Source organism: Delphinus delphis, chromosome 9, assembly GCF_949987515.2.
Source record: "Delphinus delphis chromosome 9, mDelDel1.2, whole genome shotgun sequence".
Lineage (NCBI taxonomy): Eukaryota > Metazoa > Chordata > Mammalia > Artiodactyla > Delphinidae > Delphinus > Delphinus delphis.
This window is the reverse complement of record NC_082691.1, coordinates 37,353,542-37,378,514: the sequence shown is the minus strand read 5'-3', so window position 1 is coordinate 37,378,514 and position 24,973 is coordinate 37,353,542. Positions and strand designations below refer to the sequence as shown.

The following is a 24,973-nucleotide window of genomic DNA, read 5'->3' as shown; positions in this document are numbered from 1 at the left end:
CCTCTCTGAGAAAATTATAATTTTGCATGTAGGGAAGTATGAAGTTTCTTTAACAAGTGGTAGTAAATTAGCTGCCCCATAAAAGGAAAAATTAAATTCAGTTAGCTGTAAGTCAGTTATCATTCAATAGTTCATCTATCAACCTGGAACTTGAATTGCTTGATTTCTAAAACGAAAGGAAAATACACACAGATAATAAAGATAAGACAAGTGAGCAAGCATTTTTTCAAGTAATAAAAATACATCACTACTAAATAAAATTCAACAAAAAGGTTTGTTAATACTTTATTAGTATTTTCTAATGGACAAAACATAACGCAAACCAAATAAAATTTTTAATCTTCTTTTTAGTTCAATAAAAATAACTGACATTCTGATTGTTGTTCCTTCTTTGTTAAAGAAGTATTGATAGAATAGTTAGGCACACAGTTGACACTTACTGTACAATGAATGATATGCACAAGTTATCTTTTAACACTTATAATCCTAAAATGTGCTCTTTATATTTTTCCCTTGTAATACAGGAGCCATGCTCCTATAAGCAAAATTTACTAATAACAAAAGAATTTTACAAGGAGTGACAAAAAGACTTTTAAAACAAGTCCTTAAATAAAAGGATGCAGCAACAACGGAATGTAAGTTGTTGGGTTAAGAAGACAGCTTAAACTAGATCTCAAAACATTAAAAATTCATTTATTTTACAATTACTCAAATACACATGCATTAAATGAAAATATTGCACAAATTAAAATTTTAGATTGTGAAATTTTATATTGTTCTTAATTTTTTTAAAAATTGGTACACTTTCCTGGTAGCACTTAACTGTTTGATTTTTTTCCAAACACCAAAGCACAAACTTAAAATGAAGGAAGTGAAATATTCAAGGTTTTAAATTTAAAAAGAAAAAAAATTAAGGCTAACCAAGTGCATCCACTAGTCAATGGCACAATTGTTTTCAGCAACTATCAGAAAACCCTAATCATAGGAAATGCCCATCTAACCGTTATATATAAATCATACAATCAATTTTTTAGGTGAATTACTATAAGTTAGTAGTGATGGTTTCTAAAGTCTGTTACCTGAAAAGTCAGAAAACCCAAACAAAGAATGATTAATTTAGAAGGTTCTTGCCTAAAGGCACCACTGACTTAAAAACACATTCAAAAATCAAATATCAGAAGACATAAAGCCTCTTCATGTATATATTCATATATGCAGTAAATGCATTAAATGTAATAACTTTATTAAACATAGTACACTGTACTTGACTTATGGGTTAAATATTTTACACACAGCTCGACCAAGTCATTCAAAAAGTATCTCTAATTTTAGCATGACCACGGCTCTCTCTGATGTAAAACATAGATGTGCAAGGAGAAGATGCATAACCATTTACACAGACTACCATTTGACATTTCTGCTTTTGAAATATAAACTCTTTTAAACAAAAATTATTTTAAAAACCCATTTACTCAAACAGTTTTTGGTATGATTGCAGTTCTCTTGCAGGGCTCCATGAAAATTCACAATCCTGCATGACCTTTCTTTCCCTGGTTGATGGCCAGCGTTCCTCACATTATCTAGAAATGCTTTTTCACATGTACGCACTAGGCTCTTACTCTTAGATTTATTTATGGCAAAAATATACTTGAAATGGGCAGGGGTATATCTGAAAATCATTGCACTTACGGCCATGCTGATGCTTCCTACAGACATGTTTCACATATCTTTTCTTCCAAAGCCTGGGGCATGAGGAGAGACCAGGGCAGGAAGACACATTGAGAAGAAGAAATATTATATCTTCCACCAGAGTCAATAAGGATCTTTTCTCATTTGGAAGTTTAAATGAAAGGGATTTCATTTATGTAATTCTGAAGACATGCAACACAGGCTGAAAATATGCATACTATAAGTATGCACAACAGCATTATTAATAAATATGATTATTATTATAAAGCTTTAAAGGAAGGCTTTATTCTATTCGGCTTCACTTTGTAAGTAGGATCTCAGTGACAAGACAATAACATCTTGTTCCAATCTTAAAGCTCCCAAACAACTGGGATACCAATACTCTGTCCCTTTATCTTAAGCACCCGGATGTTCTTTTAATACCAGCATCTTGGCTCAGTGGTCTGATAAATAGCTTCACTATTTTAAGGTTTTAGTGTTAAATATTTTTAAAACAAAAAACGCTGACACACCCAAACCCTTAGTCAGTGGAAGTATTTAAAACTATGCAGAAATCCTGCATACAAAACATATGAAGACTTCCAAGATTGACAAATGGAGAATGAGAAAACTATAGGAAATGCAGAGGCTCCAAAACTGGAAAAGGTATTTCGTTGTTGTTGGTATAAAATTATTTTAGGGACTTAAATGTATACACCGAGGGGTTTTGCCAACTTGCTTTATTTAGTAGAATTTTACATTATGCAAAATATAAATAAAGCCTATTTTAAAAAATATTATAGTTCTGTTTTATTTATTTTCATATATGTACACTATAATAGAGTTAAGAATTTGTATGTTTACATACGACTAATAAACTCATTTAATCCTTTGATTTGCTATTTTTGCAATCACCTAACGTATGTCTAGATCACACAGTTTAAAATCATCATATAGTAACTTTCAATAGAGTACTGTTTTTTAAATTTCCACATTTTTAGAAGTATTTGGCAGTTCTTTCAACAAATTATAGCCCCTATTACATAATCAGTAATCTCTTAAAGATGAAGAAAACTGTAATAATTTTGTAACTTAACTAAGAGCCATCATATGCTTCTTTTTACACACAGAATGCCAAAATAAAGCTTATGACTGAGTACCGTTAAGAGCAAAATAGAGCCCTTAAGGCACATAAGAATCAATTAAAATCTGTTTTCTACCAATGAATAACAGATCCAATGAAATTTTTGTTTTCACTGGTTTTATTTTATACTAGGTTTTTACTTTATGTCACAAAACTGTAATTTGGATATAATGTTACTTCATACTTTAAGGGCATTCTGTCACTTTCCCTAGACCTGAAACAGATGTTCCAAAGATCACTCACCTGGCTATCTACACTATATCAAAATTCTGAAAAAGACCTATAAAATCATTATGCAAAACAAATCCCTCCAAACAGCACATTGCACAGTTTCCCACTGTTAAACAAATCAGCCAATTTATCTGTGAACTCTTGTTTTGTGCTTTCCTTAGCTCTCATATCTACACTCTGGCACTTTGTCATTGCTGGAGAATGCTGATTAGTTTGAAACAGAAGAGACCAACGTCATTCTTGCTTGAGATGGGGGCAGTATCCTCTCAGTGTTGCAAAAATATGCACCAAATCATTTAAGACACAGAAATCTCTCTTGGTAGTGGCTGGATTATAGACAAGGATGAGAAGAACCACAGTCTTATGGATGTATTAATAATCTATTTTGAGACACTAAAAGACTGGTGCAGACACAACAGTATATGAGTTAAGCCCCAGAAGATCCGTCCATACCATCAGTCCTGGACAAAACGAACACCAGCTTCATAGATTGGAGTGTCACCTTTTCTGTAAAGAAGGCGCTTGAGTAGTATGAAGTTTCTGTTTATATTTCTGCATCTGCTTTGACCGTGAATGCAGTCTGTTGAAAAGTTCACGGAATTTATACTGTGGAAATAAGCTTTCCAAAAAGCCTTCCAAAAAGACATAAACCATCCTCCTATTTAACTGGTTGTGCTGAAACATTTCAAATACACGAAGAATACCTTTCCGTGTTGTCTCAGCCCCAATAATGTGCTTCAGTTCATCTAAATGAAGCGGAGGAGAGGGGAAATAAACACAATTCATTATTCAAAGGAAATCCAAGGCCTAAACTATGCTAAGTATGTAAAGTACAAAGCAGAGTAACTGATAAGTAGCAAGTATTCAGTTAATGACCTTAATATAAGTTTAATAACTGACTTAAAACTTATATACGTTTGCAAGCATGCATGCACTTACACAATAGATACTGTGACACAAATACAGCACAGGAGAAAGCAGGAAACCCCAAATTAGAGTTGTAATCTTGTCCCTTAATACCTATATGATAACTTACCCACCCTGAGTTTGCATCCTCATCTGTAAAATGGGAATTTATAATAACCAATATTATTATAACTGTAAGAATTTATAAAGCCTTGATGAGATAATGTGAAAAGTGATCTGTAAACTCTAAAACACTATACACATACTTTTACTACATTTAATGCAGTCAGAAATACTATAAGAAAATGTGTGAAAGCTCATCTATGATTTCAAAAAACTTGCAACACAGAAACAGTGCCATTAAAATACTAAAAGCATAAAGACACTTACAAGGAGGGAATGCAACATGAGATAATAAGGAAAGGTTCCCTTCAAGGAAGTGACAACTGAAGTAGATTTTGCTACCTGGGCAGCATTTTCATAGGTGCAAACAGATGAAAGATTTAAGAACAGGAATGAGCAAATGAGCACTAAGTGGAAACAAAAACAAGACAGGCTCAAGAAATGGGGTAGTAAAGTTTGGTTGAATTTTAGGATTCCTGTAAGAGAAAGTGGTGAAAAAAATGGAAAACTGACAGTGCTGTGACTGTCAGGGTAAGCAAGTTCGGAGTTTACTCATAGGCAACATGAAGTTACTAGAGACACGTAAATATGGGAGCACCATGTATTATTCTTTTTTTTTCTCTTTTATTCTTGAATTTTATTTTTTACACAGCAGGTTCTTATTAGTTATACATTTTATACACATCAGTGTGTACATGTCAATCCCAATAGCCCAATTCACCACACCACCACCACCACCCCCCGTTCCTTTCCCCCCCTGGTGTTCTCTGCATCTGTGTCTCTATTTCTGCCCTGCAAACCAGTTCATCTGTACCATTTTTCTAGGTTCCACACATATGTGTTAATATACGATATTTGCTTTTCTCTTTCTGACTTACTTCACTCTGTATGAGAGTCTCTAGATCCATCCATGTCTCTACAAATGACCCAATTTCGTTTCTTTTTATGGCTGAGTAATATTCCATTGTATATATGTACCACATCTTCTTTATCCATTAGTCTGTCAACGGCATTTAGGTTGGTTCCATGACCTGGCTATTGTAAATAGGGCTGCAATGAACATTGGGGTGCATGTGTCTTTTTGAATTATGGTTTTCTCTGGGTATATGCCCAGTAGTGGGATTGCTGGCTCATATGGTAATTCTATTTTTAGTTTTTTAAGGAACCTCCATACTGTTCTCCATAGTGGCTGTAACAACTTACATTCCCACCAACAGTGTAAGAGGGTTCCCTTTTCTCTGCACCCTCTCCAGCATTTGTTGTTGGTAGATTTTCTGATGATGCCCATTCTGACTGGTGTGAGGTGATACCTCATTGTACTTTTGATTTGCATTTCTCTAATGATTAGTGATGTTGAGCAGCTTTTCATGTGCTTCTTGGCCATCTGTATGTCTTCTTTGGAGAAGTGTCTATTTAGCTCTTCTGCCCATTTTTGGATTGTGTGGTTTGCTATTTTAATATTGAGCTGCATGAGCTGTTCATATATTTTGGAGATTAATCCTTTGTCCACTGATTTCTTTGCAAATATTTTCTCCCATTCTGAGGGTTGCCTTTTTGTCCTGTTTATGTTTCCCTTTGCTGTGCAAAACCTTTGAAGTTTCATTAGGTCCCATTTGTTTATTTTTGTTTTCATTTCCATTACTCTAGGAGGTGGATCAAAAAAGATCCTGCTGTGATTTATGTCAAAGAGTGTTCTTCCCATGTTTTCCTCTAAGAGTTTTATAGTGTCTGGTCTTGCATTTAGGTCTCTAGTCCATTTTGAGTTTATTTTTGTGTATGGTGTTAGGGAGTGTTCTAATTTCATTTTTTACGTGCAGCTGTCCAGTTCGCTCAGCACCACTTATGGAAGAGACTGTCATTTCTCCATTGCATATCCTTGCCTCCTTTGTCATAGATTAGTTGACCATAGGTGAATGGGTTTATCTCTGGGATTTCTATCCTGTTGCATTGATCTATATTTCTGTCTTTGTGCCAGTACCATATTTCCTTGATTACTGTAGCTTTGTAGTATAGATTGAAGTCCAGGAGCCTGATTCCTCCAGCTCCGTTTTTTTCCCTCAAGACCGCTTTGGCTATTCGGGGTCTTTTGTGTCCCCATACAAATTTTAAGATTTTTTGTTCTCGTTCTGTAAAAACTGCCATTGGTAATTTGACAGGGATTGCACTGAATCTGTACATTGCTTTGGGTAGTATAGCCATTTTCACAATATTGATTCTTCCAATCCAATGACATGGTATATCTCTCCATTTGTTTGTATCGTCTTTAATTTCTTTCATCAGTGTCTTATAGTTTTCTGCATACAGGTCTTTTGTCTCCTTAGCTAGGTTTATTCTGAGGTATTTTATTCTTTTTGCTGCAATGGTAAATGGGAGTGTTTCCTTAATTTCTCTTTCAGGTTTTTCATCATTAGTGTATAGGAATGCAAGAGATTTCTGTGCATTAATTTTGTATCCTGCAACTTTACCAAATTCATTGGTTAGCTCTAGTAGTTTTCTGGCAGCATCTTTAGGATTCTCTATCATGTAGTATCATGTCAACTGCATACTGAAGAATCCTTGCATCCCTGGGATAAATCCCACTTGATCATGGTGTATCATCCTTTTAATGTGTTGTTGGATTCTGCTTGCTAGTATATTGTTGAGGATTTCTGCATCTTTACTCATCAGTGATACTGGTCTGTAATTTTCTGTTTTTGTATTATCTTTGTCTGGTTTTGGTATCAGGGTGATGGTGGCCTTGTAGAATGAGTTTGGGAGTGTTCCTTCCTCTGAAATTTTTTGGAAGAGTTTGAGAAGGATGGGTGTTAACTCTTCTCTAAATGTCTGATAGAATTCAACTGTGAAGCCATCTGGTCCTGGACTTTTGTTAGTTGGAGATTTTTAATCACAGTTTAAATTTCATTACTTTGTGATTGGTCTGTTCATGTTTTCTATTTCTTCCTGGTTCAGTCTTGGAAGGTTACACCTATCTAAGAATTTGTCCATTTCTTCCAGGTTGTCCATTTTATTGGCATAGAGTTGCTTGTAGTAGTCTCTTAGGATGCTTTGTATTTCTGTGGTGTCTGTGGTAACTTCTCCTTTTTCATTTCTAATTTTAATGATATGAGTCTTCTCCCTTTTTTTCTTGATGAGTCTGGCTAATGGTTTATCAATTTTGTTTATCTTCTCAAAGAATCAGCTTTTAGTTATATTGATCTTTGCTACTGTTTCCTTTGTTTCTATTTCATTTATTTCTGCTCTGATCTTTATGATTTCTTTCCTTCTACTAACTTTGTGTTTTGTTTGTTCTTCTTTCTCTAGTTCTTTTAGGTGTGAGGTTAGATTGTTTGAGATGGTTGTTGTTTCTTGAGGTAGGATTGTATTGCTATAGACTTCCCTCTTAGAACTGCTTTTGCTGCATCCCACAGGTTTTGGATCGTAATGTTTTCACTGTCATTTGTTTCTAGGTATTTTTTAATTTCCTCTGTGACCTCTTGCTTATTTAGTAACGTATTGTTTAGCCTCCATGTTTGTGTTTTTTACGTTTTTTCCCCCTTAATTGATATCTAATCTCATAGCGTTGTGATCAGAAAAGATGCTTGATATGATTTCAATTTTCTTAAATTTACTGAGGCTTGATTTGTGACCCAAGATGTGATCCTGGAGAATGTTCCATGCACACTTGAGAAGAAAGTGTAATATGCTGTTTTTGGATGAAACGTCCTATAAATACCAATTAAATCTATCTGGTCTACTGTGTAGTTTAAAGCTTGTGCTTCCTTATTAATTTTCGTTTGGATGATCTCTCCATTGGTGTAAGTGAGGTGTTAAAGTCCTGCACTATTATTGTGTTACTGTCAATTTCCTCTTTTATAGCTGTTGGCCGTTCCCTTATGTATTGAGGTGCTCCTATGTTGGGTGCATATATATTTATAATTGTTATATCTTCTTCTTGGATTGATCCCTCGATCATTATGTAGTGTCTTTCCTTGTCTCCTGTAACATTCTTTACAGTCTATTTTATCTGATATGAGTATTGCTACTCCAGCTTTCTTTTGATTTCCTTGCATGGAATATCTTTTTCTATCCCCTCACTTTCAGTCTAGATGTGTCCCTAGGTCTGAAGTGGGTCTCTTGTAGACAGCACATATATGGGTCTTATTTTTGTATCCATTCAGTGAGCCTGTGTCTTTTGGTTGGAGCGTTTAATCCATACACATTTAAGGTAGTTATCAATATGTATGTTCCTATTACCATTTTCTTAATTGTTTTGGGTCTGTTTTTATAGGTTCTTTTCTTCACTTGTGTTTCCCATTTAGAGAAGTTCCTTTAGCATTTGTTGTAGAGCTGGTTTGGTGGTGCTAAATTCTCTTAGCTTTTGCTTGTTTGTAAAGATTTTGATTTCTCCATCAAATCTGAATGAGTTCTTTGCCGGGTAGAGTAATCTTGGTTGTGTGTTCTTCTGTTTCATCACTTTAAATATGTCATGCCACTCCCTTCTGGCTTGTACAGTTTCTGCTGAGAAATCAACTGTTAACCTTATGGGAGTTCCCTTGTATGTCATTTGTCGTTTTTCCCTTGCTGCTTTCAGTAATTTTTCTTTGTCTTTAATTTTTGATCTCTGAGCTTCCTGGACTTCGGTGGCTATTTCCTTTCCCATGTTAGGGAAGTTTTCGACTATAATCTCTTCAAATATTTTCTTGGGTCCTTTCTCTCTCTCTTCTCCTTCTGGGACCCCTGTAATGTGAATGTTGTTGCATTTAATGTTGTCCCAGAGGTCTCTTAGGCTGTCTTCATTTCTTTTCATTCTTTTCCCTTTACTCTGTTCTGTGGCAGTGAATTCCACCATTCTGTCTTCCAGGTCACTTATCCGTTCTTCTGCCTCAGTTATTCTGCTATTGATTCCTTCCAGTGTATTTTTCATTTCAGTTATTGTATTGTTCATCCCTGTATGTTTGTTCTTTAATTCTTCTAGGTCTTTTTTAAACATTTCTTGCATCTTCTCGATCTTGGCCTCCATTCTTTTTCCGAGGTCCTGGATCATCTTCACTACCATTATTGTGAATTCTTGTTTAGGAAGGTTGCCTATCTCCACTTCATTTAGTTGTTTTTCTGGGGTTTTATCTTGTTCCTTCATCTGGTACACAGTTCTCTGCCTTTGCATCTTGTCTGTCTTTCTGTGAATGTGGTTTTTGTTCCACAGGCTGCAGGACTGTAGTTCTTCTTGCTTCTACTGTCTGCCCTCTGGTGGATGAGGCTATCTAAGAGGCTTGTACAAGTTCCTGTTGGGAGGGACTTGCCCACCAGAGCAAAAGAGCTGGCTTTTCCTCTGGTGGAAAGAGCTCAGTAAAACTTTAATCTGCTTGTCTGCTGATGGGTGGGGCTGGGTTCCCTCCCTGTTGATTGTTTGGCCTAAGGCGACCCTACACTGGAGCCTACCTGGGCTCTTTGGTGGGGCTAATGGTGGACTCTGGAAGGGCTCACGCCAAGGATTACTTCCCAAAACTTCTGCTTCCAGTGTCCTTGTCCTCACGGTGAGCCACAGCCACCCCCCACCTCTGCAGGAGACCCTCCAACACTAGCAGGTAGGTCTGGTTCAGTCTCCTACGGGGTCACTGCTCCTTCCCCTGGGTCCCGATGTGCACACTACCTTGTGTGTGGAGTCTCTGTTTCCCCCAGTCCTGCCGAGGTCCTGTAATCAAATCCCGCCAGTCTTCAAAGTCTGATTCTCTAGGAATTCCTCCTCCTGTTGCCAGACCCCCAGGTTGGGAAGCCTGACGTGGGGCTCAGAACCTTCACTCCAATGTGTGGAATTCTGTGGTATAAGTGTCCTCCAGTATGTGAGTCACCCACCCAGCAGTTATGGGATTTGATTTTATTGTGATTGCGCCCCTCCTACCATCTCATTGTGGCTTCTCCTTTGTCTTTGGATGTGGGGTATCTTTTTTGGTGAGTTCCAGTGTCTTCCTGTTGATGACTGTTCAGCAGTTAGTTGTGACTCTGATGCTCTCACAAGAGGGAGTGAGAGCATGTCCTTCTACTCCGCCATCTTGAACCAATCTCCTATTATTCTTAATTATTCATAGTCAGGACCCTATAGCAGGGGCCTCAAAAGCAATACTTTATTGCTCTCGAAAGAAACATGCAACTTCCAAAATGTATATTTCTAACTAGGGTACAATATAATTTAAAGCAAATAGTTTTTAAATTTACTAAAAAACAGGTGAGAGATTATGTATATATAAAAATATATACTTTTACATCTATCCTCACTTCCTTCACATCTTCACATAAGTGTCTTCATCTCAGGGAGGCCCCCAATGGCTACCCTATCTGCAACTGCAACTCAACTGATACCTTCCTTTTCCTGCACTATCTGTCTCCTCAGCACTTACCACTATCCAACATACTGTGGTTTATCTATTTCTTTCATCTGTTTTCTGTGTCTCCCTAGTAGAATGTAAACTCCAAGAAGGCAACGATAAGTGTAAAGAATAGTGTCTGGCTCATGAAAGGCTCTCAATAAATATTTACTGTATAAATGCATTAAGATTTCTTCCAGCCACATAACTGAGTCAGTCTATAGCACCATCTGGTTTATTCTAACAATATATTAATATCCTACATTATTGTTTCTTTTTATTTTTCTAAAATGTTATTTCTGTCACTTGCTTTTTATCTCCAAATGCAACAGTATAGTCTATAGGGCAGAATAAATAGCTATGTGGCAAATTTCCAACTTGTCAGAAGACAAAGTTGATTAAAATCTATGATGAAAATATAGTTTAAATTAAAAACAAAATTATATGAAAAGAAATAGATATTGAGAACTTAAATATTTTTCTATTCTCTACATCCACAATTAAAATGTGGAGAAGAGATATCTAGGTATTTTCAAAGATATTTATAACCAAAGAAGAGATCAAACAACCACCCAACTACACAAAACTGCTCTTATTGAGAGAAGACAAAATGGACAAAGTGAATCTCAATTAGTGAGACAGCAGTGTTCTAAAGTAACTCAAATTAGACCAACAGAATGCCACTATGTACACTTTCTTTAGGATCATGTTTTAGTAAAGATTAAGAATGGGCCAATCAGCTGTTTCAAAGGGATTCTTTGAAAAAATGTGTTTGTTCTCTTAAGTAGAACAAATATTCTTCCTGAAAACCTCATACTTCATATACTTTTATCAGCCCTTTCATCTGTCACAGAATTTATCATCAACTTCATTCTCAAAATGTTTCAAGGCAGCAAAGTGAAGTGGTTAAAAGCAACACTTTTTCTTCAAATGGTTGAAAGCAATGGCTTTCGGGGAACTCAGAGCTGAGTCAGAGTCCCAACACTCACTTACTAGCTATAAACCTTGGGTGACTCACTTAACCCCTTTGAGCTTCTGTTTCCTCACATATAAAGCTGTGATGTTAACAGTACCTTGGCTTCATAATGTTGTTATGAGGGTTAGTTAAAGATATGTGAGAAATGCCTAGCACAGTGCCTAGTATATGATAAGCCATCAAATGATAGTTATTATAGTCAAAAGGCAGCTATACTTAGCATGCTCAATGCCTTAAATTCACAAGAAGTACAAATTAATAAGATTTATACTAAAAATGTTCACTTACCTGGCATAATTGAAAGTAATTTAGTTTTTCCTGCAACTCTTGTTCTCATTCGAATAGCTTTATCTCTGCATGGAACAGTCTCTGCTAAAATGCCATTTGGCCAAAAGGCATCTCTATTTAAGAAGATTAAATAAATTTTGTAAACATTTTCATTTTCTAATGATACAAGTTGGTAAAATTATTCCAATTTTCTAGAGAAAACACAAATGTAAACAGAAAAAGGAAACACTTCTGCAATTTTATATAGGTGTGATATTCAACAAACAGTAACTACATATAGGGTTCAATTTTAGGTGTAAAAGGATATATACAAGAAAAAATAACAGAAGTATGCCCTGGAACAACTTAAAACTAAGCCAATATAAAACAAATTCTGCACCCACACCTTAGAGCTGTATTGATTACAATGTTTCTTTCACACATTTAATCCATTCTCCTTTACTTTCACAGTGTGCTTGATTCCTGTTCCCTAGTTCTCAGGCCAAAGGTAGGAATTGAGCACAGTAACTAAGCTTCCATCTGGGAATTTGGTCTGAGAGAAAGAGACTGCCCAGAGTAGTCCTTCTTAACTCTGACTGCACATTAGAAAACACCTGGGAGCTTTAAAAGAGCTTAAGGACCAGGGCCTCCACCAGATTAATTAAATCAGACTGTTTGCAGATGGGACCTAAGCATGAGTACTTTTTAAAGCTCTCCAAGTGACTCCAGTGTGCAGGCAAGGTTGAGAATCAGTGCTCCAGAAAAACAATATTTACCCACCCTGAAACAGAATGAAGGTGCCAGGGCAGGTGGTACAGCTTTTAGAAACAGTATGGTATTGTGAGGAGAAATTTAGCTTCAGATTAGAGAGACCTGTTTCCCCACTATCCAGCATATGAGGCTTTGGGCAAGCTGCTTAACTTCTCAAATCCTCAATTTCCTTGTAACAAAATGGAGACAAAAATCCCTATCTCATAAAATAGGATAAAATCAGAAAGTGTACATGAAGTAGTTAGACAGTGCCAAGTAAACAGTGTTCGTAGTTCCCTTCTTTCTGTTACTTCAAAGTACGTGATGCCATGAATGTTTATGCCTTGCTTATCTCTCGCTTTTAGAAAAGTTGTTTGTCTGCCATGGCATGCTTTCCTTGAAGGGACTGAACCTCACCTCTCAGTTCCTGGTAAGAGGGCTAGACACAGAGAAGGGGTTCAGAATATTTTTGTAGAATGAACATATGAATTGGAGTATCACTACTATTAATCTGAACCTTTTCAGAGGTTCAAATAGTTAATAAAAATTTCGACCATGGACATACATATTTCTAAAATTCTTCATTTAAAAACAAGGTTAGCAGGGACTTCCCTGGTGGTGCAGTGGTTAAGAATCCGCCTGCCAATGCAGGGGATATGGATTCGATCCCTGGTCTGGGAAGATCCCAAATGCCATGGAGCAACTAAGCCCGTGTGCCGCAACTACTGAGCCCACGTGCCACAACTACTGAGCCCACGTGCTGCAACTACTGAAGCCTGCCCACCTAGAGCCCACGCTCCGTAACAAGAGAAGCCACTGCAATGAGAAACCTACGCACCACAATGAAGAGTAGTCCCCGCTCGCGGCAACTAGAGAAAGCCAGCATGCAGCAATGAAGACCCCATGCAGCCAGCCAGCCAGCCAATCAATCAATCAATCAATCAAATCAAGGTTAGCAAATACAACTGAGAAAAATTAATCCTGGAAACTAGGTAACCTGATTATATGACCATGCCATGTCTACATTAATATTTCAATTATTTTAAAGCCACATTACTATGATAAAATATAGCCTAACATCTTAAAGATTTTTCATTTACACTTTTTTCTATTCTGGTTTTAAAAAAATAAAGATGAATAGGTCCATGGGACAAATGTTTATAATTCTTGCAAGTCTTTTTGCTCATCAGTGATGACTAAAACCAACTTTAAGGCCAGGAAGAGAAGGAATGCAATGAAAGTTAGTGATAACAATGCTCAACTCTGTACTATCTGAAAGAAGTGACTGTGTCTTAAGACATACCTGAAACGTTTCACTAAGTCGGCTACTTGCTCAGGTGAGGTCATCCAGTCAACATGGTCAACTATTTTTCTGAAAGTAAAGAAATTCAAATAAGTAAGGTCAAGATTTTAGAAGGTGAATAAAATAAAGAAACATTACTTTCATGAAGTAAGCAACTTAATTTGTATGAAGATTATCTCTGAGAGCAATAGTCTGCTTTAATGATCTTCAAAGACCCAGAGAAGGAAATTCACCTACAAAAGGTTGAGCAATCTACTTCTAGAAGTAAAACTTCAAAAGCTAAGTAAGATCAGCTCTAAGTAGTTTAAGAAAAAAAAGTGGTACCTATTAATAGTATCACCATATGTGGCTCTAATAAGCTGTTGAAGTAGGTTTTTGATATTCCTTCGCAACCACTGATTTCTCTCTTTTAAGTCGAATACTTCATCCATGAGAAGCAGCATTACCCTAAGTGGAATATTGTCATCCACCTGACAAAATATGGGAAGAAATAAAGATACGTTTATTTGAGTTACCTATCTACTATGAATGGCTAATTTTGCTGCTTTTACCAAATGACTGTTACTATTTACAGGTTAGAGAACAAGTTCTACTATAGCCTTTGTAACCAATATTTCATTCTAATTTAGAAAAAATATTTTTAACAGCCATTTTGACAGAATACAGAATTTTACAACTCTACAATGATGAGTAAATTCCAAGGCTGTAGTGAAAACAACTTCTCAAACTGGATTCATGATGGTCTTAGGAAAATATGATTTGGGATCTTGCAGTAGAGTCTGTATTAGTTTATAAGGCAAAGGCTAGCCCCTTTGCCTATTCTCTGGGGCATCTTTTTCAAATGAACAAAATATTCTCAACATTTCTCTTTATTTAATAGAACAAAATACAATCTACACAGAGCAATCTGTTTTGCTCGGTTACTGCGTTGTATGTATACAGGTATTTTCATGGAAAAGAAGCTGAAATAAAATCCAGCTAACATTACAAAAGGCAACTAGATTACTAGAATTTTCTTTTTATTTTTAAGAAGTAAAAATTTGTACACTTTTATCATGGGAATATTCAATTAATGATATAAAAAGTAAAGAAAGACAACTAGAATGCTTTGATGCCGAAATATATCAATATATAATAGGGTGCAGGTTTAGATATGCAACAAAACTGCCAGAATTGCCAGTAATTTTGTAATTCTTTCATCACTAAGCTACTCTTTCCAATTATTTCCTCATCAATGTTGTAATTTAAATACTTAAATTTTTTCATGAGAAAACAGCATGAGTCATACATTTTTCACTGTGTTGTAAACATTTTCTTAGCATACCTTCTCTTTCACATATTTTTCAATAGCTTAACCACTTTGGAGGCAAAAATCACTACTGCTCTATTCTCTGATCGAGTATAGTCATGAGTCTGATGCCACATGACAATTCTAATAAACAGTTAAATTGTAAAAACCCTTAACAAAAAGTATAATGTTATGGATATTACAACAGTACAATGCATAATAAACATTCTAAAATATTCTTAAAAAAACAAAAATATTATCTTTAAGACAGTTTATTATAAAGAAATTCAATGAGAAACTGAAGAGAGATAATTATAACTTTAAAATAACTCTGCCTAATAGAATAGAATATAAAGCCCAGACCCAAATATATAAAATAAAAAGATTTGTGACAAGGAAAAACCATACACTGGGAAAAGAGGGTCTTCTCAGTAAATGGTGCTTAGGTCAACTGCACCCCCACCTCATTCCATACACAACAATTGATCCTAGATGAATGGCAAATCTAAGTTTTGGCACGGTAAACAAAAACTTTTTTTTTTTTTTTTTTTTCCCGGTATGTGGGCCTCTCACTGTTGTGGCCTCTCCCGTTGCGGAGCACAGGCTCCGGACGTGCAGGCTCACCGGCCATGGCTCATGGGCCCAGCCGCTCTGCGGCATGTGGGATCTTCCAGGACCGGGGCACGAACCCGTGTCCCCTGCACCGGCAGGCAGACTCTCAACCACTGCGCCACCAGGGAAGCCCAACAAAAACAATTTTTAAAGAAAATCATAGGAGAACATCTTTGTGACCTTGCAGTAGGCACAGATTGTACACAAAGCATAAAAGCACACAAAGTAGAAGATATTCACAATACACAAATACTTATATCTGACAAAGAAACAATATTCAGATTATACAACGCACTCTTACTAATCAAAGACAACCAAGCCAACAGATAAAAAATGGGGGAAAGAGATAGACATGTAAGACAGGACACCCAAATGGCCAGTAAACTTATGAAAAGAGGTTCAACATTTTAACAGTCATCAGAGAAATGGAAATCCACATGAGATACAACAAAGAGAATGGCTAAAATTAAAAAGGCATAACATATTGAGTTTTGGCAGGCTGTGAACCACTGATTCTCATGCATTGCTGATGGCAGCGGAAGCAGTACACACACTTCGGCAAATTATTTGACAGTATCTATTAAAATTGAATTTTTGCATAACCTCTGACCAAGTAATTCCATTCCTCGGTACAGAAAGAAATATGTACTTATTTATTTAATCAAAAGACAAGTACCAGAATGTTCACAGGAGTACAGTTCGTAATATAGCAAACATATTGTACTATATTTACAAAATGTAATTGTACTATAATTACAAAATTGCACTGTAAGGCCACAAAAATGAAGAAACCACAATCACACAAAACAAACATGGAAGATTATCACAATGTTGAGCAAAAAATGCCAGACTTAAAGGAGTACATACCTCACAGTTTCATTTATATAAAGTATAAATGCAGGGTAGAAGTCAGGATAGTGTTTATCCTTGGCAGGGGAGAGGATAGTGACAGGAAGAGAGCATTAGGGGCTTTCTGGGGTACTGGTAATGTTCTGTTTCTTGTTTATAGTGCTGATTACATGGATATGTTCAGTTTGTAAGAATTCATCAAACAATGTTTACAATATATGTACATTAATGACAGATATACATATTATACTATATTAAAAAGTTAAAAAGATCTGCCAAGTATGATGTGAATTTCAACTGAATGCTACCAAAATAAAATTAACTCACAGTATCATCAAGTTGAGCTGAAACTCGACAATGTTCAGGATCTGAATCAGTCTTTGGAATTAAAGGAGGAACCTAATATTTAAAAAAACAAAAAACACAGTAAACACACTAAAGCAGAAAATGAAAGAACACAATACAATAAACCAAAATTAGTAGTATCAAATATAATGAACAGCATTTGATTTGATTTTGGGGACAATATATAAACAAAATTTATATAGCATTAACAAAGTATTGACAATCTACAGTTAGAAACCCAATATAAAAGGGTAATTATTTCATTACCAACAGATTTTCTTTCCTTTAAAAAAGGATTCATTTTGAGGTGGATGGAGATATTACTCAAACTCCCATACTTTTTAGAATTTAAAGCTAAGTAAGATTAAATGATTTAAAGACCAAAAGTTAGTAGCACAGTAGGGGAACAGAACTCCAATCTTTTTTCTTTACCATAAAGAGCTAAGAGGCTAAGAGGAACTAATTAACTGACAGTATGCTAAGAAGCTTAAAGGAACTAATTAACTGACTGTTATATAATGTAAGTTATGGAGGAAAAGGACAGAAGGACCAGTGCTAGTTGATAACCATTTCTCAGCACAGGAAGGACCATCAAGATCACCTATTATAACCCCTTCACATTACTGGTGAGGAAAAAGAAGCCTGGAAAAGTTCAGTGACTCTTGTAGGAAGTCATATGGGTAGCTATCAGCAGAAGCAGCACAAGACAACCCTCACTTCAGTGTTAGTGTACTTCCCCATGATTAGAAATTAGGATGAAACATCAGAAAAGGTATGAGAATCAATAGAAAGTATGATTTACACACACTGTATTTCAGGAGTTGCCTCTTACAATAAAGAAATTCTATCAGTGTTTATATATATTTCCTCTTCATTGAAACATTCTAATAGTTACATGATTTCTTTTATAGTCTCGATTATAACCTTAAACAACTAGGTCAAAATTATTTAAAAAATGTAAATTAGAAGCAAAAAACTACTTGGTCAACTACCTCTTCTGCTAGCGAAATGAAAAAGCTTCCCAAGAAACTCTTCTATGCCTCTCACAGGTATATACACAGTAAGATATGGCTGCAGAGACTGATGATGTTGAAAGACTTTTCCTCTCTTTGATCTCGTGAATCTTGATCGTGTGACTCAGGAGAAATTAGACTTTATGTTTGCTGATGAATACTAGTAAAACTAATTTACACAACAGCACATACCTGTTTTGTTATAAATTTTAATGACACTATAGAATAAACATGGCTGAATGGAATAAAAGAGTACAAAGAATGTTAACTTTACTTATTTTAAATATGTGCTTTAAATGGATTTTAAAATTCTACTGTAGTGGAGACTGAGGAGTGACTGGATTTTACAGTATCCATTTTCGATAAGAATTAATTCTCTTTAGTTTTTTAATTCTTTATGAGACTATGTGTCTATAGGGCTTTGGACTTACAAAGTAAAATAAGGTAAATCTAAGCAAGAGCTCAGTAAATCTTAGTTGACCTAAAAATAGTTTCCTTTAGGCATTACTGAAACATCTTACCTTGAAAAATGATTGCCTTATGTCTTGACCTAATCTTTCTGACATTTTGCCCATGTTGTCTGACATTTTAGTCATTCCCTCTGCGAAGCTATCAGGAAGGGATTTAACTGCATTTGAAACATTCCTCATAGAATTTCGAAGCGGATTTACAAAAGTGTCCATCTAAAGGGGAAAAGATTATATATCATGACTTCACTGTATCAGATTTGTTATTCAACTGAGAAGCATGGGAAAATAGAGTGCAACACATGAAAGATGTAATAATTTTCCAGTCTATATTATCTCATTGCATTTTAAAAGGATAAAACTGTTGTCTTCAGTGTGTCTTTAAAATCTATTTTCAGACATAAATATATGAATAAAATTTTTGAGTGATATGGTTATTGGTAGAAATGAATATAAACCTTGGGTTGCCTTCTTATTAAGGAAAACTCTGAAAAAATGAAAATTTTTCCAAACTAGAAATTGATGCAAGTATATAAACAGCTACAACATACTTCTGGCACAAATTCAAGGCAACAATGACATAGATATTTTGAGGTGATATTAAGAAGCAAACAAGCAGATAAAATAAACAGCTCAAATAACTAACAAGTAAGATTTATTTTTTAAAAAAATAATTTTTAGGATACGTTACATGCTCAATTACAATATATGGAAGAAATCTGGAATCCATTAGGAAGAAAAGAAGCTGCAAATCAGACACGTAAGCCATACTTTATTAAGGGAGAATAGAAAAACCATAAAGAAAATATGACAAGAGATATAAAAAGAACTGATCTCAGAGGGACAGGAAGCTTTAAAATTGACATTCTGAGAGGAACTTCAAGATGGCGGAAGAGTAAGACGTGGAGATCACCTTCCTCCCCACAAATACATCAGAAATACAACGAACTACATGTGGAACAACTCCTACAGAACACCTACTGAACACTGGCAGAAGACCTCAGACCTCCCAAAAGGCAAGAAATTCCCCAAGTACCTGGGTAGGGCAACAGAAAAAAGAAAAAACAGAAAAAAAGAATAGGGACTGGACCCGCACCAGTGGGAGGGAGCTGTGAAGGAGGGAAGGTTTCCACACACTGGGAAGCCCCTCCACGGGCAGAGACTGCGGGTGGCGGGTGGGGGGGAAGCTTCGGAGCCACGGAGGAGAGCGCAGCAACAGAGGTGTGGACGGCAAAGCGGAGAGATTCCTGCACAGAGAATCGGTGCCAACCAGCACTCACCAGCCCGAGTGACTTTTCTGCTCACCCGCCGGGACGGGCGGAGGCTGGGAGCTGAGGCTCGGGATTCGGAGGTCAGATCCCAGGGAGAGGACTGGGGTTGCTGCGTGAACACAGCCTAAAGGGGCTAGTGTCCCACAGCTAGCCGGGAGGGAGCCTGAGAAAAGGTCTGGAGCTGCAGAAGAGGCAAGAGACTTTTTCTTGCCTCTTTGTTTCCTGGTGCACGAGGAAAGGGGATTCAGAACGCCGCTTAACGGAGCTCCAGAGACGGGCGCGAGCCGCGGCTATCAGCGCGGACCCCAGAGACAGACATGAGACGCTAAAGCTGCTGCTACAGCCACCAAAAAACCTGTGTGCAAGCACAGGTCACTATCCTCCCCTCCCCTCCCAGGAGCCTGTAGAGCCCGCCACTACCAGGGTCCCGTGATCCAGGGACAACTTCCCCGGGAGAACACACGGCGCGCCGCAGGCTGGTGCAACGTCATGATGGCCTCGCCACCGCAGGCTCTCCCCGCACTCCGTACCCCTCCCTCCCCCCAGCCTGAGTGAGCCAGAGCCCCCGAATCAGCTGCTCCTTTAACCCTGTCCTGTCTGAGCGAAGAAGAGACGCCCTCAGGCGACCTACACGCAGAGGTGGGTCCAAATCCAAAGATGAACCCCAGAAGCTAGGTGAACAAAGAAGAGAAAGAGAAATCTCTCCCAGCAGCCTGAGGAGCAGCGGATTAAATCTCCACAATCAACCTGATGTACCCTGCATCTGTGGAATACCTGAATAGACAACGAATCATCCCAAATTGAGGAGGTGGACTTTGGGAACAAAGATAGATAGATATATATATATATATATATATATATTTTTTCCCCTTTTTCTCTTTTTGTGAGTGTGTATGTGATTTTGTCTGTATAGCTTCGCTTTTACCATCTGTCCTAGGGTTCTATCTGACCGTTTTTGGTTTTTTTTTTTTTTACTTTAAAAAATTTCTTTCTTAATAATTATCTTTTCCTTTTTATTTTGATAAATTTATTTTATCTTTCTTTCTATTTTTTTCTCCCTTTTATTCTCACCCGTGTGAATGAAAGGCTCTTGGTGCTCCAGCCAGGCGTCAGGGGTGTGCCTCTGAGGTGGGAGAGCCAACCTCAGGACACTAATTCACAAGAGACCTCCCAGCTCCACGTAATATGAAATGGCAAAAATCTCCCAGAGATCTCCATCTTAACGCCAAGACCCAGCTTCACTCAACGACCAGCAATCTACAGTGCTGGACACCCTATGCCAAACAACTAGCAAGACAGGAAAACACTCCCATTTACCATTGCAACAAACAGAATAAAATACCTAGGGGTAAACTACCTAAGGAGAAAAAAGACTTGTACGCACAAAATTATATGACAGTGATGAAAGTAATTAAAGATGACAGAAATAGATGGAGAGATATACCATGTTCTTGGATTACAAGAATCAACACTGTGAATATGACTCTACTGCCCAAAGCAATCTACAGATTCAACACAATCCCTATCAAACTACCACTGGCATTTTCCTCAGAACTAGAACAAAAAATTTCACAATTTGTATGGAAACACAAAAGACCCCAAATAGCCAAAGCAATCTTGAGAACAAAAAATGGAGCTGGAGGAATCAGGCTCCCGGACTTCAGACTATACTACAAAGCTACAGTAATCAAGACAGTATGGTACTGGCACAAAAAAACCAGAAATATGGATCAATGGAATAGGATAGAAAGCCCAGAGATAAACCCATGCACATATGGTCACTTTATGTTTGATAAAGTAGGCAAGAATATACAGTGCACAAAAGACAGCCTCTTCAATCAGTGGTGCTGGGAAAACTGAACAGGTACATGTAAAAGTATGAAATTAGAACACTCCCTAACACCATACACAAAAATAAGCTCAAAATGGATTAAAGAGCTAAATGTAAGGCCAGAAACCATCAAACTCTTAGAGGAAAACATAGGCAGAACACTCTATGACATAAATCACAGCAAGATCCTTTTTGACCCACCTCTTAGAGAAATGCAAATAAAAACAAAAATAAACAAATGGGACCTCATGAAATTTAAAAGCTTTTGCACAGCAAAGGAAACCATAAACAAGATGAAAAGACAACCCTCAGAATGGGAGAAAATATTTGCAAATGAAGCAACTAACAAAGGATTAATCTCCAAAATTTATAACCAGCTCATGCAGCTCAATATCAAAAAACCAAATAACCCAATCAAAAAATGGGCAGAAGACCTAAACAGACATTTCTCGAAAGAAGATATACAGATTGCCAACAAACACATGAAAGAATGCTCAACATCATTAATCATTAGAGAAATGCAAATCAAAACTACAATGAGACATCAACTCACACTGGTCAGAATGGCCATCATCAAAAATTCTACAAACAATAAATGCTGGAGAGGGTGTGGTGCACTATTGATGGGAATGTAAATTGATACAGCCACTATGGAGAACAGTATGGGGGTTCCTTAAAAGACTAACAATAGAACTACCATATGACCCAGCAATTCCACTACTGGGCACATACCCTGAGAAAACCATAATTCAAAAAGAGTCATGTACCAAAATTTTCACTGCAGCTCTATTTACAAAAGCCAGGACATGGAAGCAACGTAAGTGTCCATTAACAGATGAATGGATAAAGAACATGTAGCACATATATAGAATGGAATATTACTCAGCCATAAAAAGAAATGAAATTGAGTTATTTGTAGTGAGGTGGATAAACCTAGAGGCTGTCATACAGAGTGAAGTAAGTCAGAAAGAGAAAAACAAATACCATATGCTAACACATATATATAGAATCTAAGAAAGAAAGAAAAAAAAGGTCATGAAGAACCTAGGGGCAAGACGGGAATAAAGACACAGACCTACTAGAGAATGGACTTGAGGATACGGGGAGGGGGAAGGGGAAGCTGGGACAAAGTGAGAGCATGGCATGGACATATATACACTACCAAATGTAAAACAGTTAGTGGGAAGCAGCCGCATAGCACAGGGAGATCAGCTTGGTGCTTTGTGACCACCTAGAGGGGTGGGATAGGGAGGGTGGGAGGGAGGGAGACGCAAGAGGGAAGAGATATGGAATATATGTATAGCTGATTCACTCTGTTATAAAGCAGAAACTAACACACCATTGTAAAGCAGGTATACTCCAATAAAGATATTAAAAAATAAATAAAATAAAATTGACCTTCTGACTGTACAAGTGTCAGATAATTTCAATTAAGAGAGCCATCTAAAGAAACCGAAGTAGATGCATATGGATCTCTCTGAGATTTTTTTTTTTTTTTTTTTTGCGGTACGCGGGCCTCTCACTGCTGTGGCCTCTCCTGTTGCGGAGCACAGGCTCCGGACGCACAGGCTCAGCGGCCATGGCTCACGGGCCTAACCGCTCCGCGGCATGTGGGATCTTCCCAGACCGGGGCACGAAACCGTGTCCCCTGCATCGGCAGGTGGACTCTCAACCACTGCGCCACCAGGGAAGCCCTCTCTGAGATTTTTAACAGACTAAAACAAACAAAAGAAATGAAAGAAAGAGAGAAAAAGGAAGGGAGGGAGGGAGGGGAGAAAAGAAAAAGGGGACACAATAACCAAAGTCAAAGAAAACTGTAAGACTATTTTCCAGAAAGTACTGTATCTCATAAAAACTACCACAGATATGTGTTATGTTGTATACAAAAAGAAAAAAAATAAAAGCAGTAAGAGCAAAAAAATGGAACCCCACTGCTTAAGGAACACAATGTTAACAGATGATATCAAGAAGATAAAACTCTTTAATATGCTTTCATGGTTTTCAACAAGAAAAATTAGAAAAGGTGAAATAGGTACTGTAATAAGCAATAACAACAAAGAGTTTACTTCAAGATAACTATAAAAGTTTCAGTAATTCCTTGGGTTAAGCAGACCCAACAGTCTTACAGATATGCTTGCTGGAATATACAACCTTGAGGAGGGACACTATCACAGCACAACAAATTTAAAGAAGAACCAAAGGACAGAAAGGAAGAAGAAGGGCTTGAAAACCACTACCACTGGTGAAGAGAGATAAAGAGATTACAAAGGGTAAAAAAGATGAAGTTAACTCTCTTGTGTGTGCACACACTTATGTGTACAATTATATATTTGGGTGTAAAATTACATATATGTGTGTGTGTAATTCTAATTCTATATACAGTAGTTCTGAGTTAACCAGAACAGTGTGTTCAAATCAATCAGGACATTATTTCCAACACTGACATTACTGCCAAGTGTTTTTTTTAACTGTAATAACTCTAAGTCATAAGAACACAAGTAGAATTTTGAAGAGAGGTAAACATGAGAATACCACACTTAAAATATACATTTTTATGAGGTAGAATTTCAGAAGCATAAAAGGCAAGAATTTCACTTTAATCTTAACCTACATTAAAAACTGAACACCGTCAAAAATATTTTAGAATTTTATGTATCTTACACTTCGCAGTAGAAACATGGGTTCAACTAACATAACCTTAAGTTGGTTAAATGAATACAACCTCAAATCCTATCTAGGCATAGGGCTAACTACCACTGACACTCTTTCAAAATAAGAGAACTTAAATCTATATCATGAATTAGATAACTGAAAAGAGTTGCCTGTGCACCAGTCCCAGAACTACAGAATCCATTTCTTTTTCTTTCCTTTTCTTTCTTCCATGTTTTTTTTCCTCCAATTTCTGAGGGCAAAGCTTAATCATCTGTGTTGGGGGTGGGGAGTGGGGGAACCAGGGGGCATGGAAAAACCTCCACACGTGATTATGACGCTCAACCCTGAAAGCAGCAGAATTTAGAAGCATAAAAGCAGCCCATCACAATATGATAATGTTTCCAGAATCAGGATTCGTCTTAAAACAGATGTTTAAAGCAAAAAAAAAAAAAAGAAAGAAAATTGCAAAATTACCAGGCAGAAGAGTAAATTATGGATTGCCAGCAAAAGTGTACACTTAGCCTGACATACATAGATGTTGTCTATTCATTCAATTATCACCTCAGTTGAGTTATTTGTATGGGTAAAAACACGAACAAAGGAATTTTAACTTAAATTTAGGTCCCTATCTACAGCTTAAAACTGCCATCACACCATGATACAAAACTGGATAGAAAGGTACTGTGTACATGGAGGAAGACCGCTTGTCAATTACTTCTTCTAGGAATTGGCCCATAAATTTTGCAAAGCTAGACAAATTGTGTAGCCAAGTTAATATGTTATAAAGTATTATTTCTCAACCTGAGTAGCTACTAATAAAATGTTTACAGATGATTTTCTCTAATAGCTATTTCATTTCCAATGAAATATAATTAAGGAAAATATTAAACTACAATTTAGCCAAAAAGGAAATGTAGCTGAAAACTCCTAATTCTT

At 36.8% G+C, this 24,973-nt stretch overlaps 1 protein-coding gene across 4 annotated transcripts in view; it reads right to left on the bottom strand.

The window, feature by feature from the left end:
- Window positions 1-278: 278 nt before the first annotated feature.
- SNX13 (sorting nexin 13) overlaps window positions 279-24,973 on the bottom strand; it is a 138,084-nt gene continuing 113,389 nt past the window's right edge. For all 4 annotated transcript variants that reach the window (XM_060020411.1, XM_060020409.1, XM_060020407.1 and 1 more), the window contains 6 exons: window positions 18,338-18,499; window positions 16,786-16,857; window positions 14,034-14,179; window positions 13,710-13,778; window positions 11,678-11,790; window positions 279-3,789 (listed from right to left, as the gene is read on the bottom strand). In XM_060020411.1, coding sequence (XP_059876394.1) covers window positions 3,542-3,789; window positions 11,678-11,790; window positions 13,710-13,778; window positions 14,034-14,179; window positions 16,786-16,857; window positions 18,338-18,499 — 810 coding nt within the window. In that variant the 3' untranslated portion in view covers window positions 279-3,541. The remainder of the gene's footprint in view (window positions 3,790-11,677; window positions 11,791-13,709; window positions 13,779-14,033; window positions 14,180-16,785; window positions 16,858-18,337; window positions 18,500-24,973) is intronic.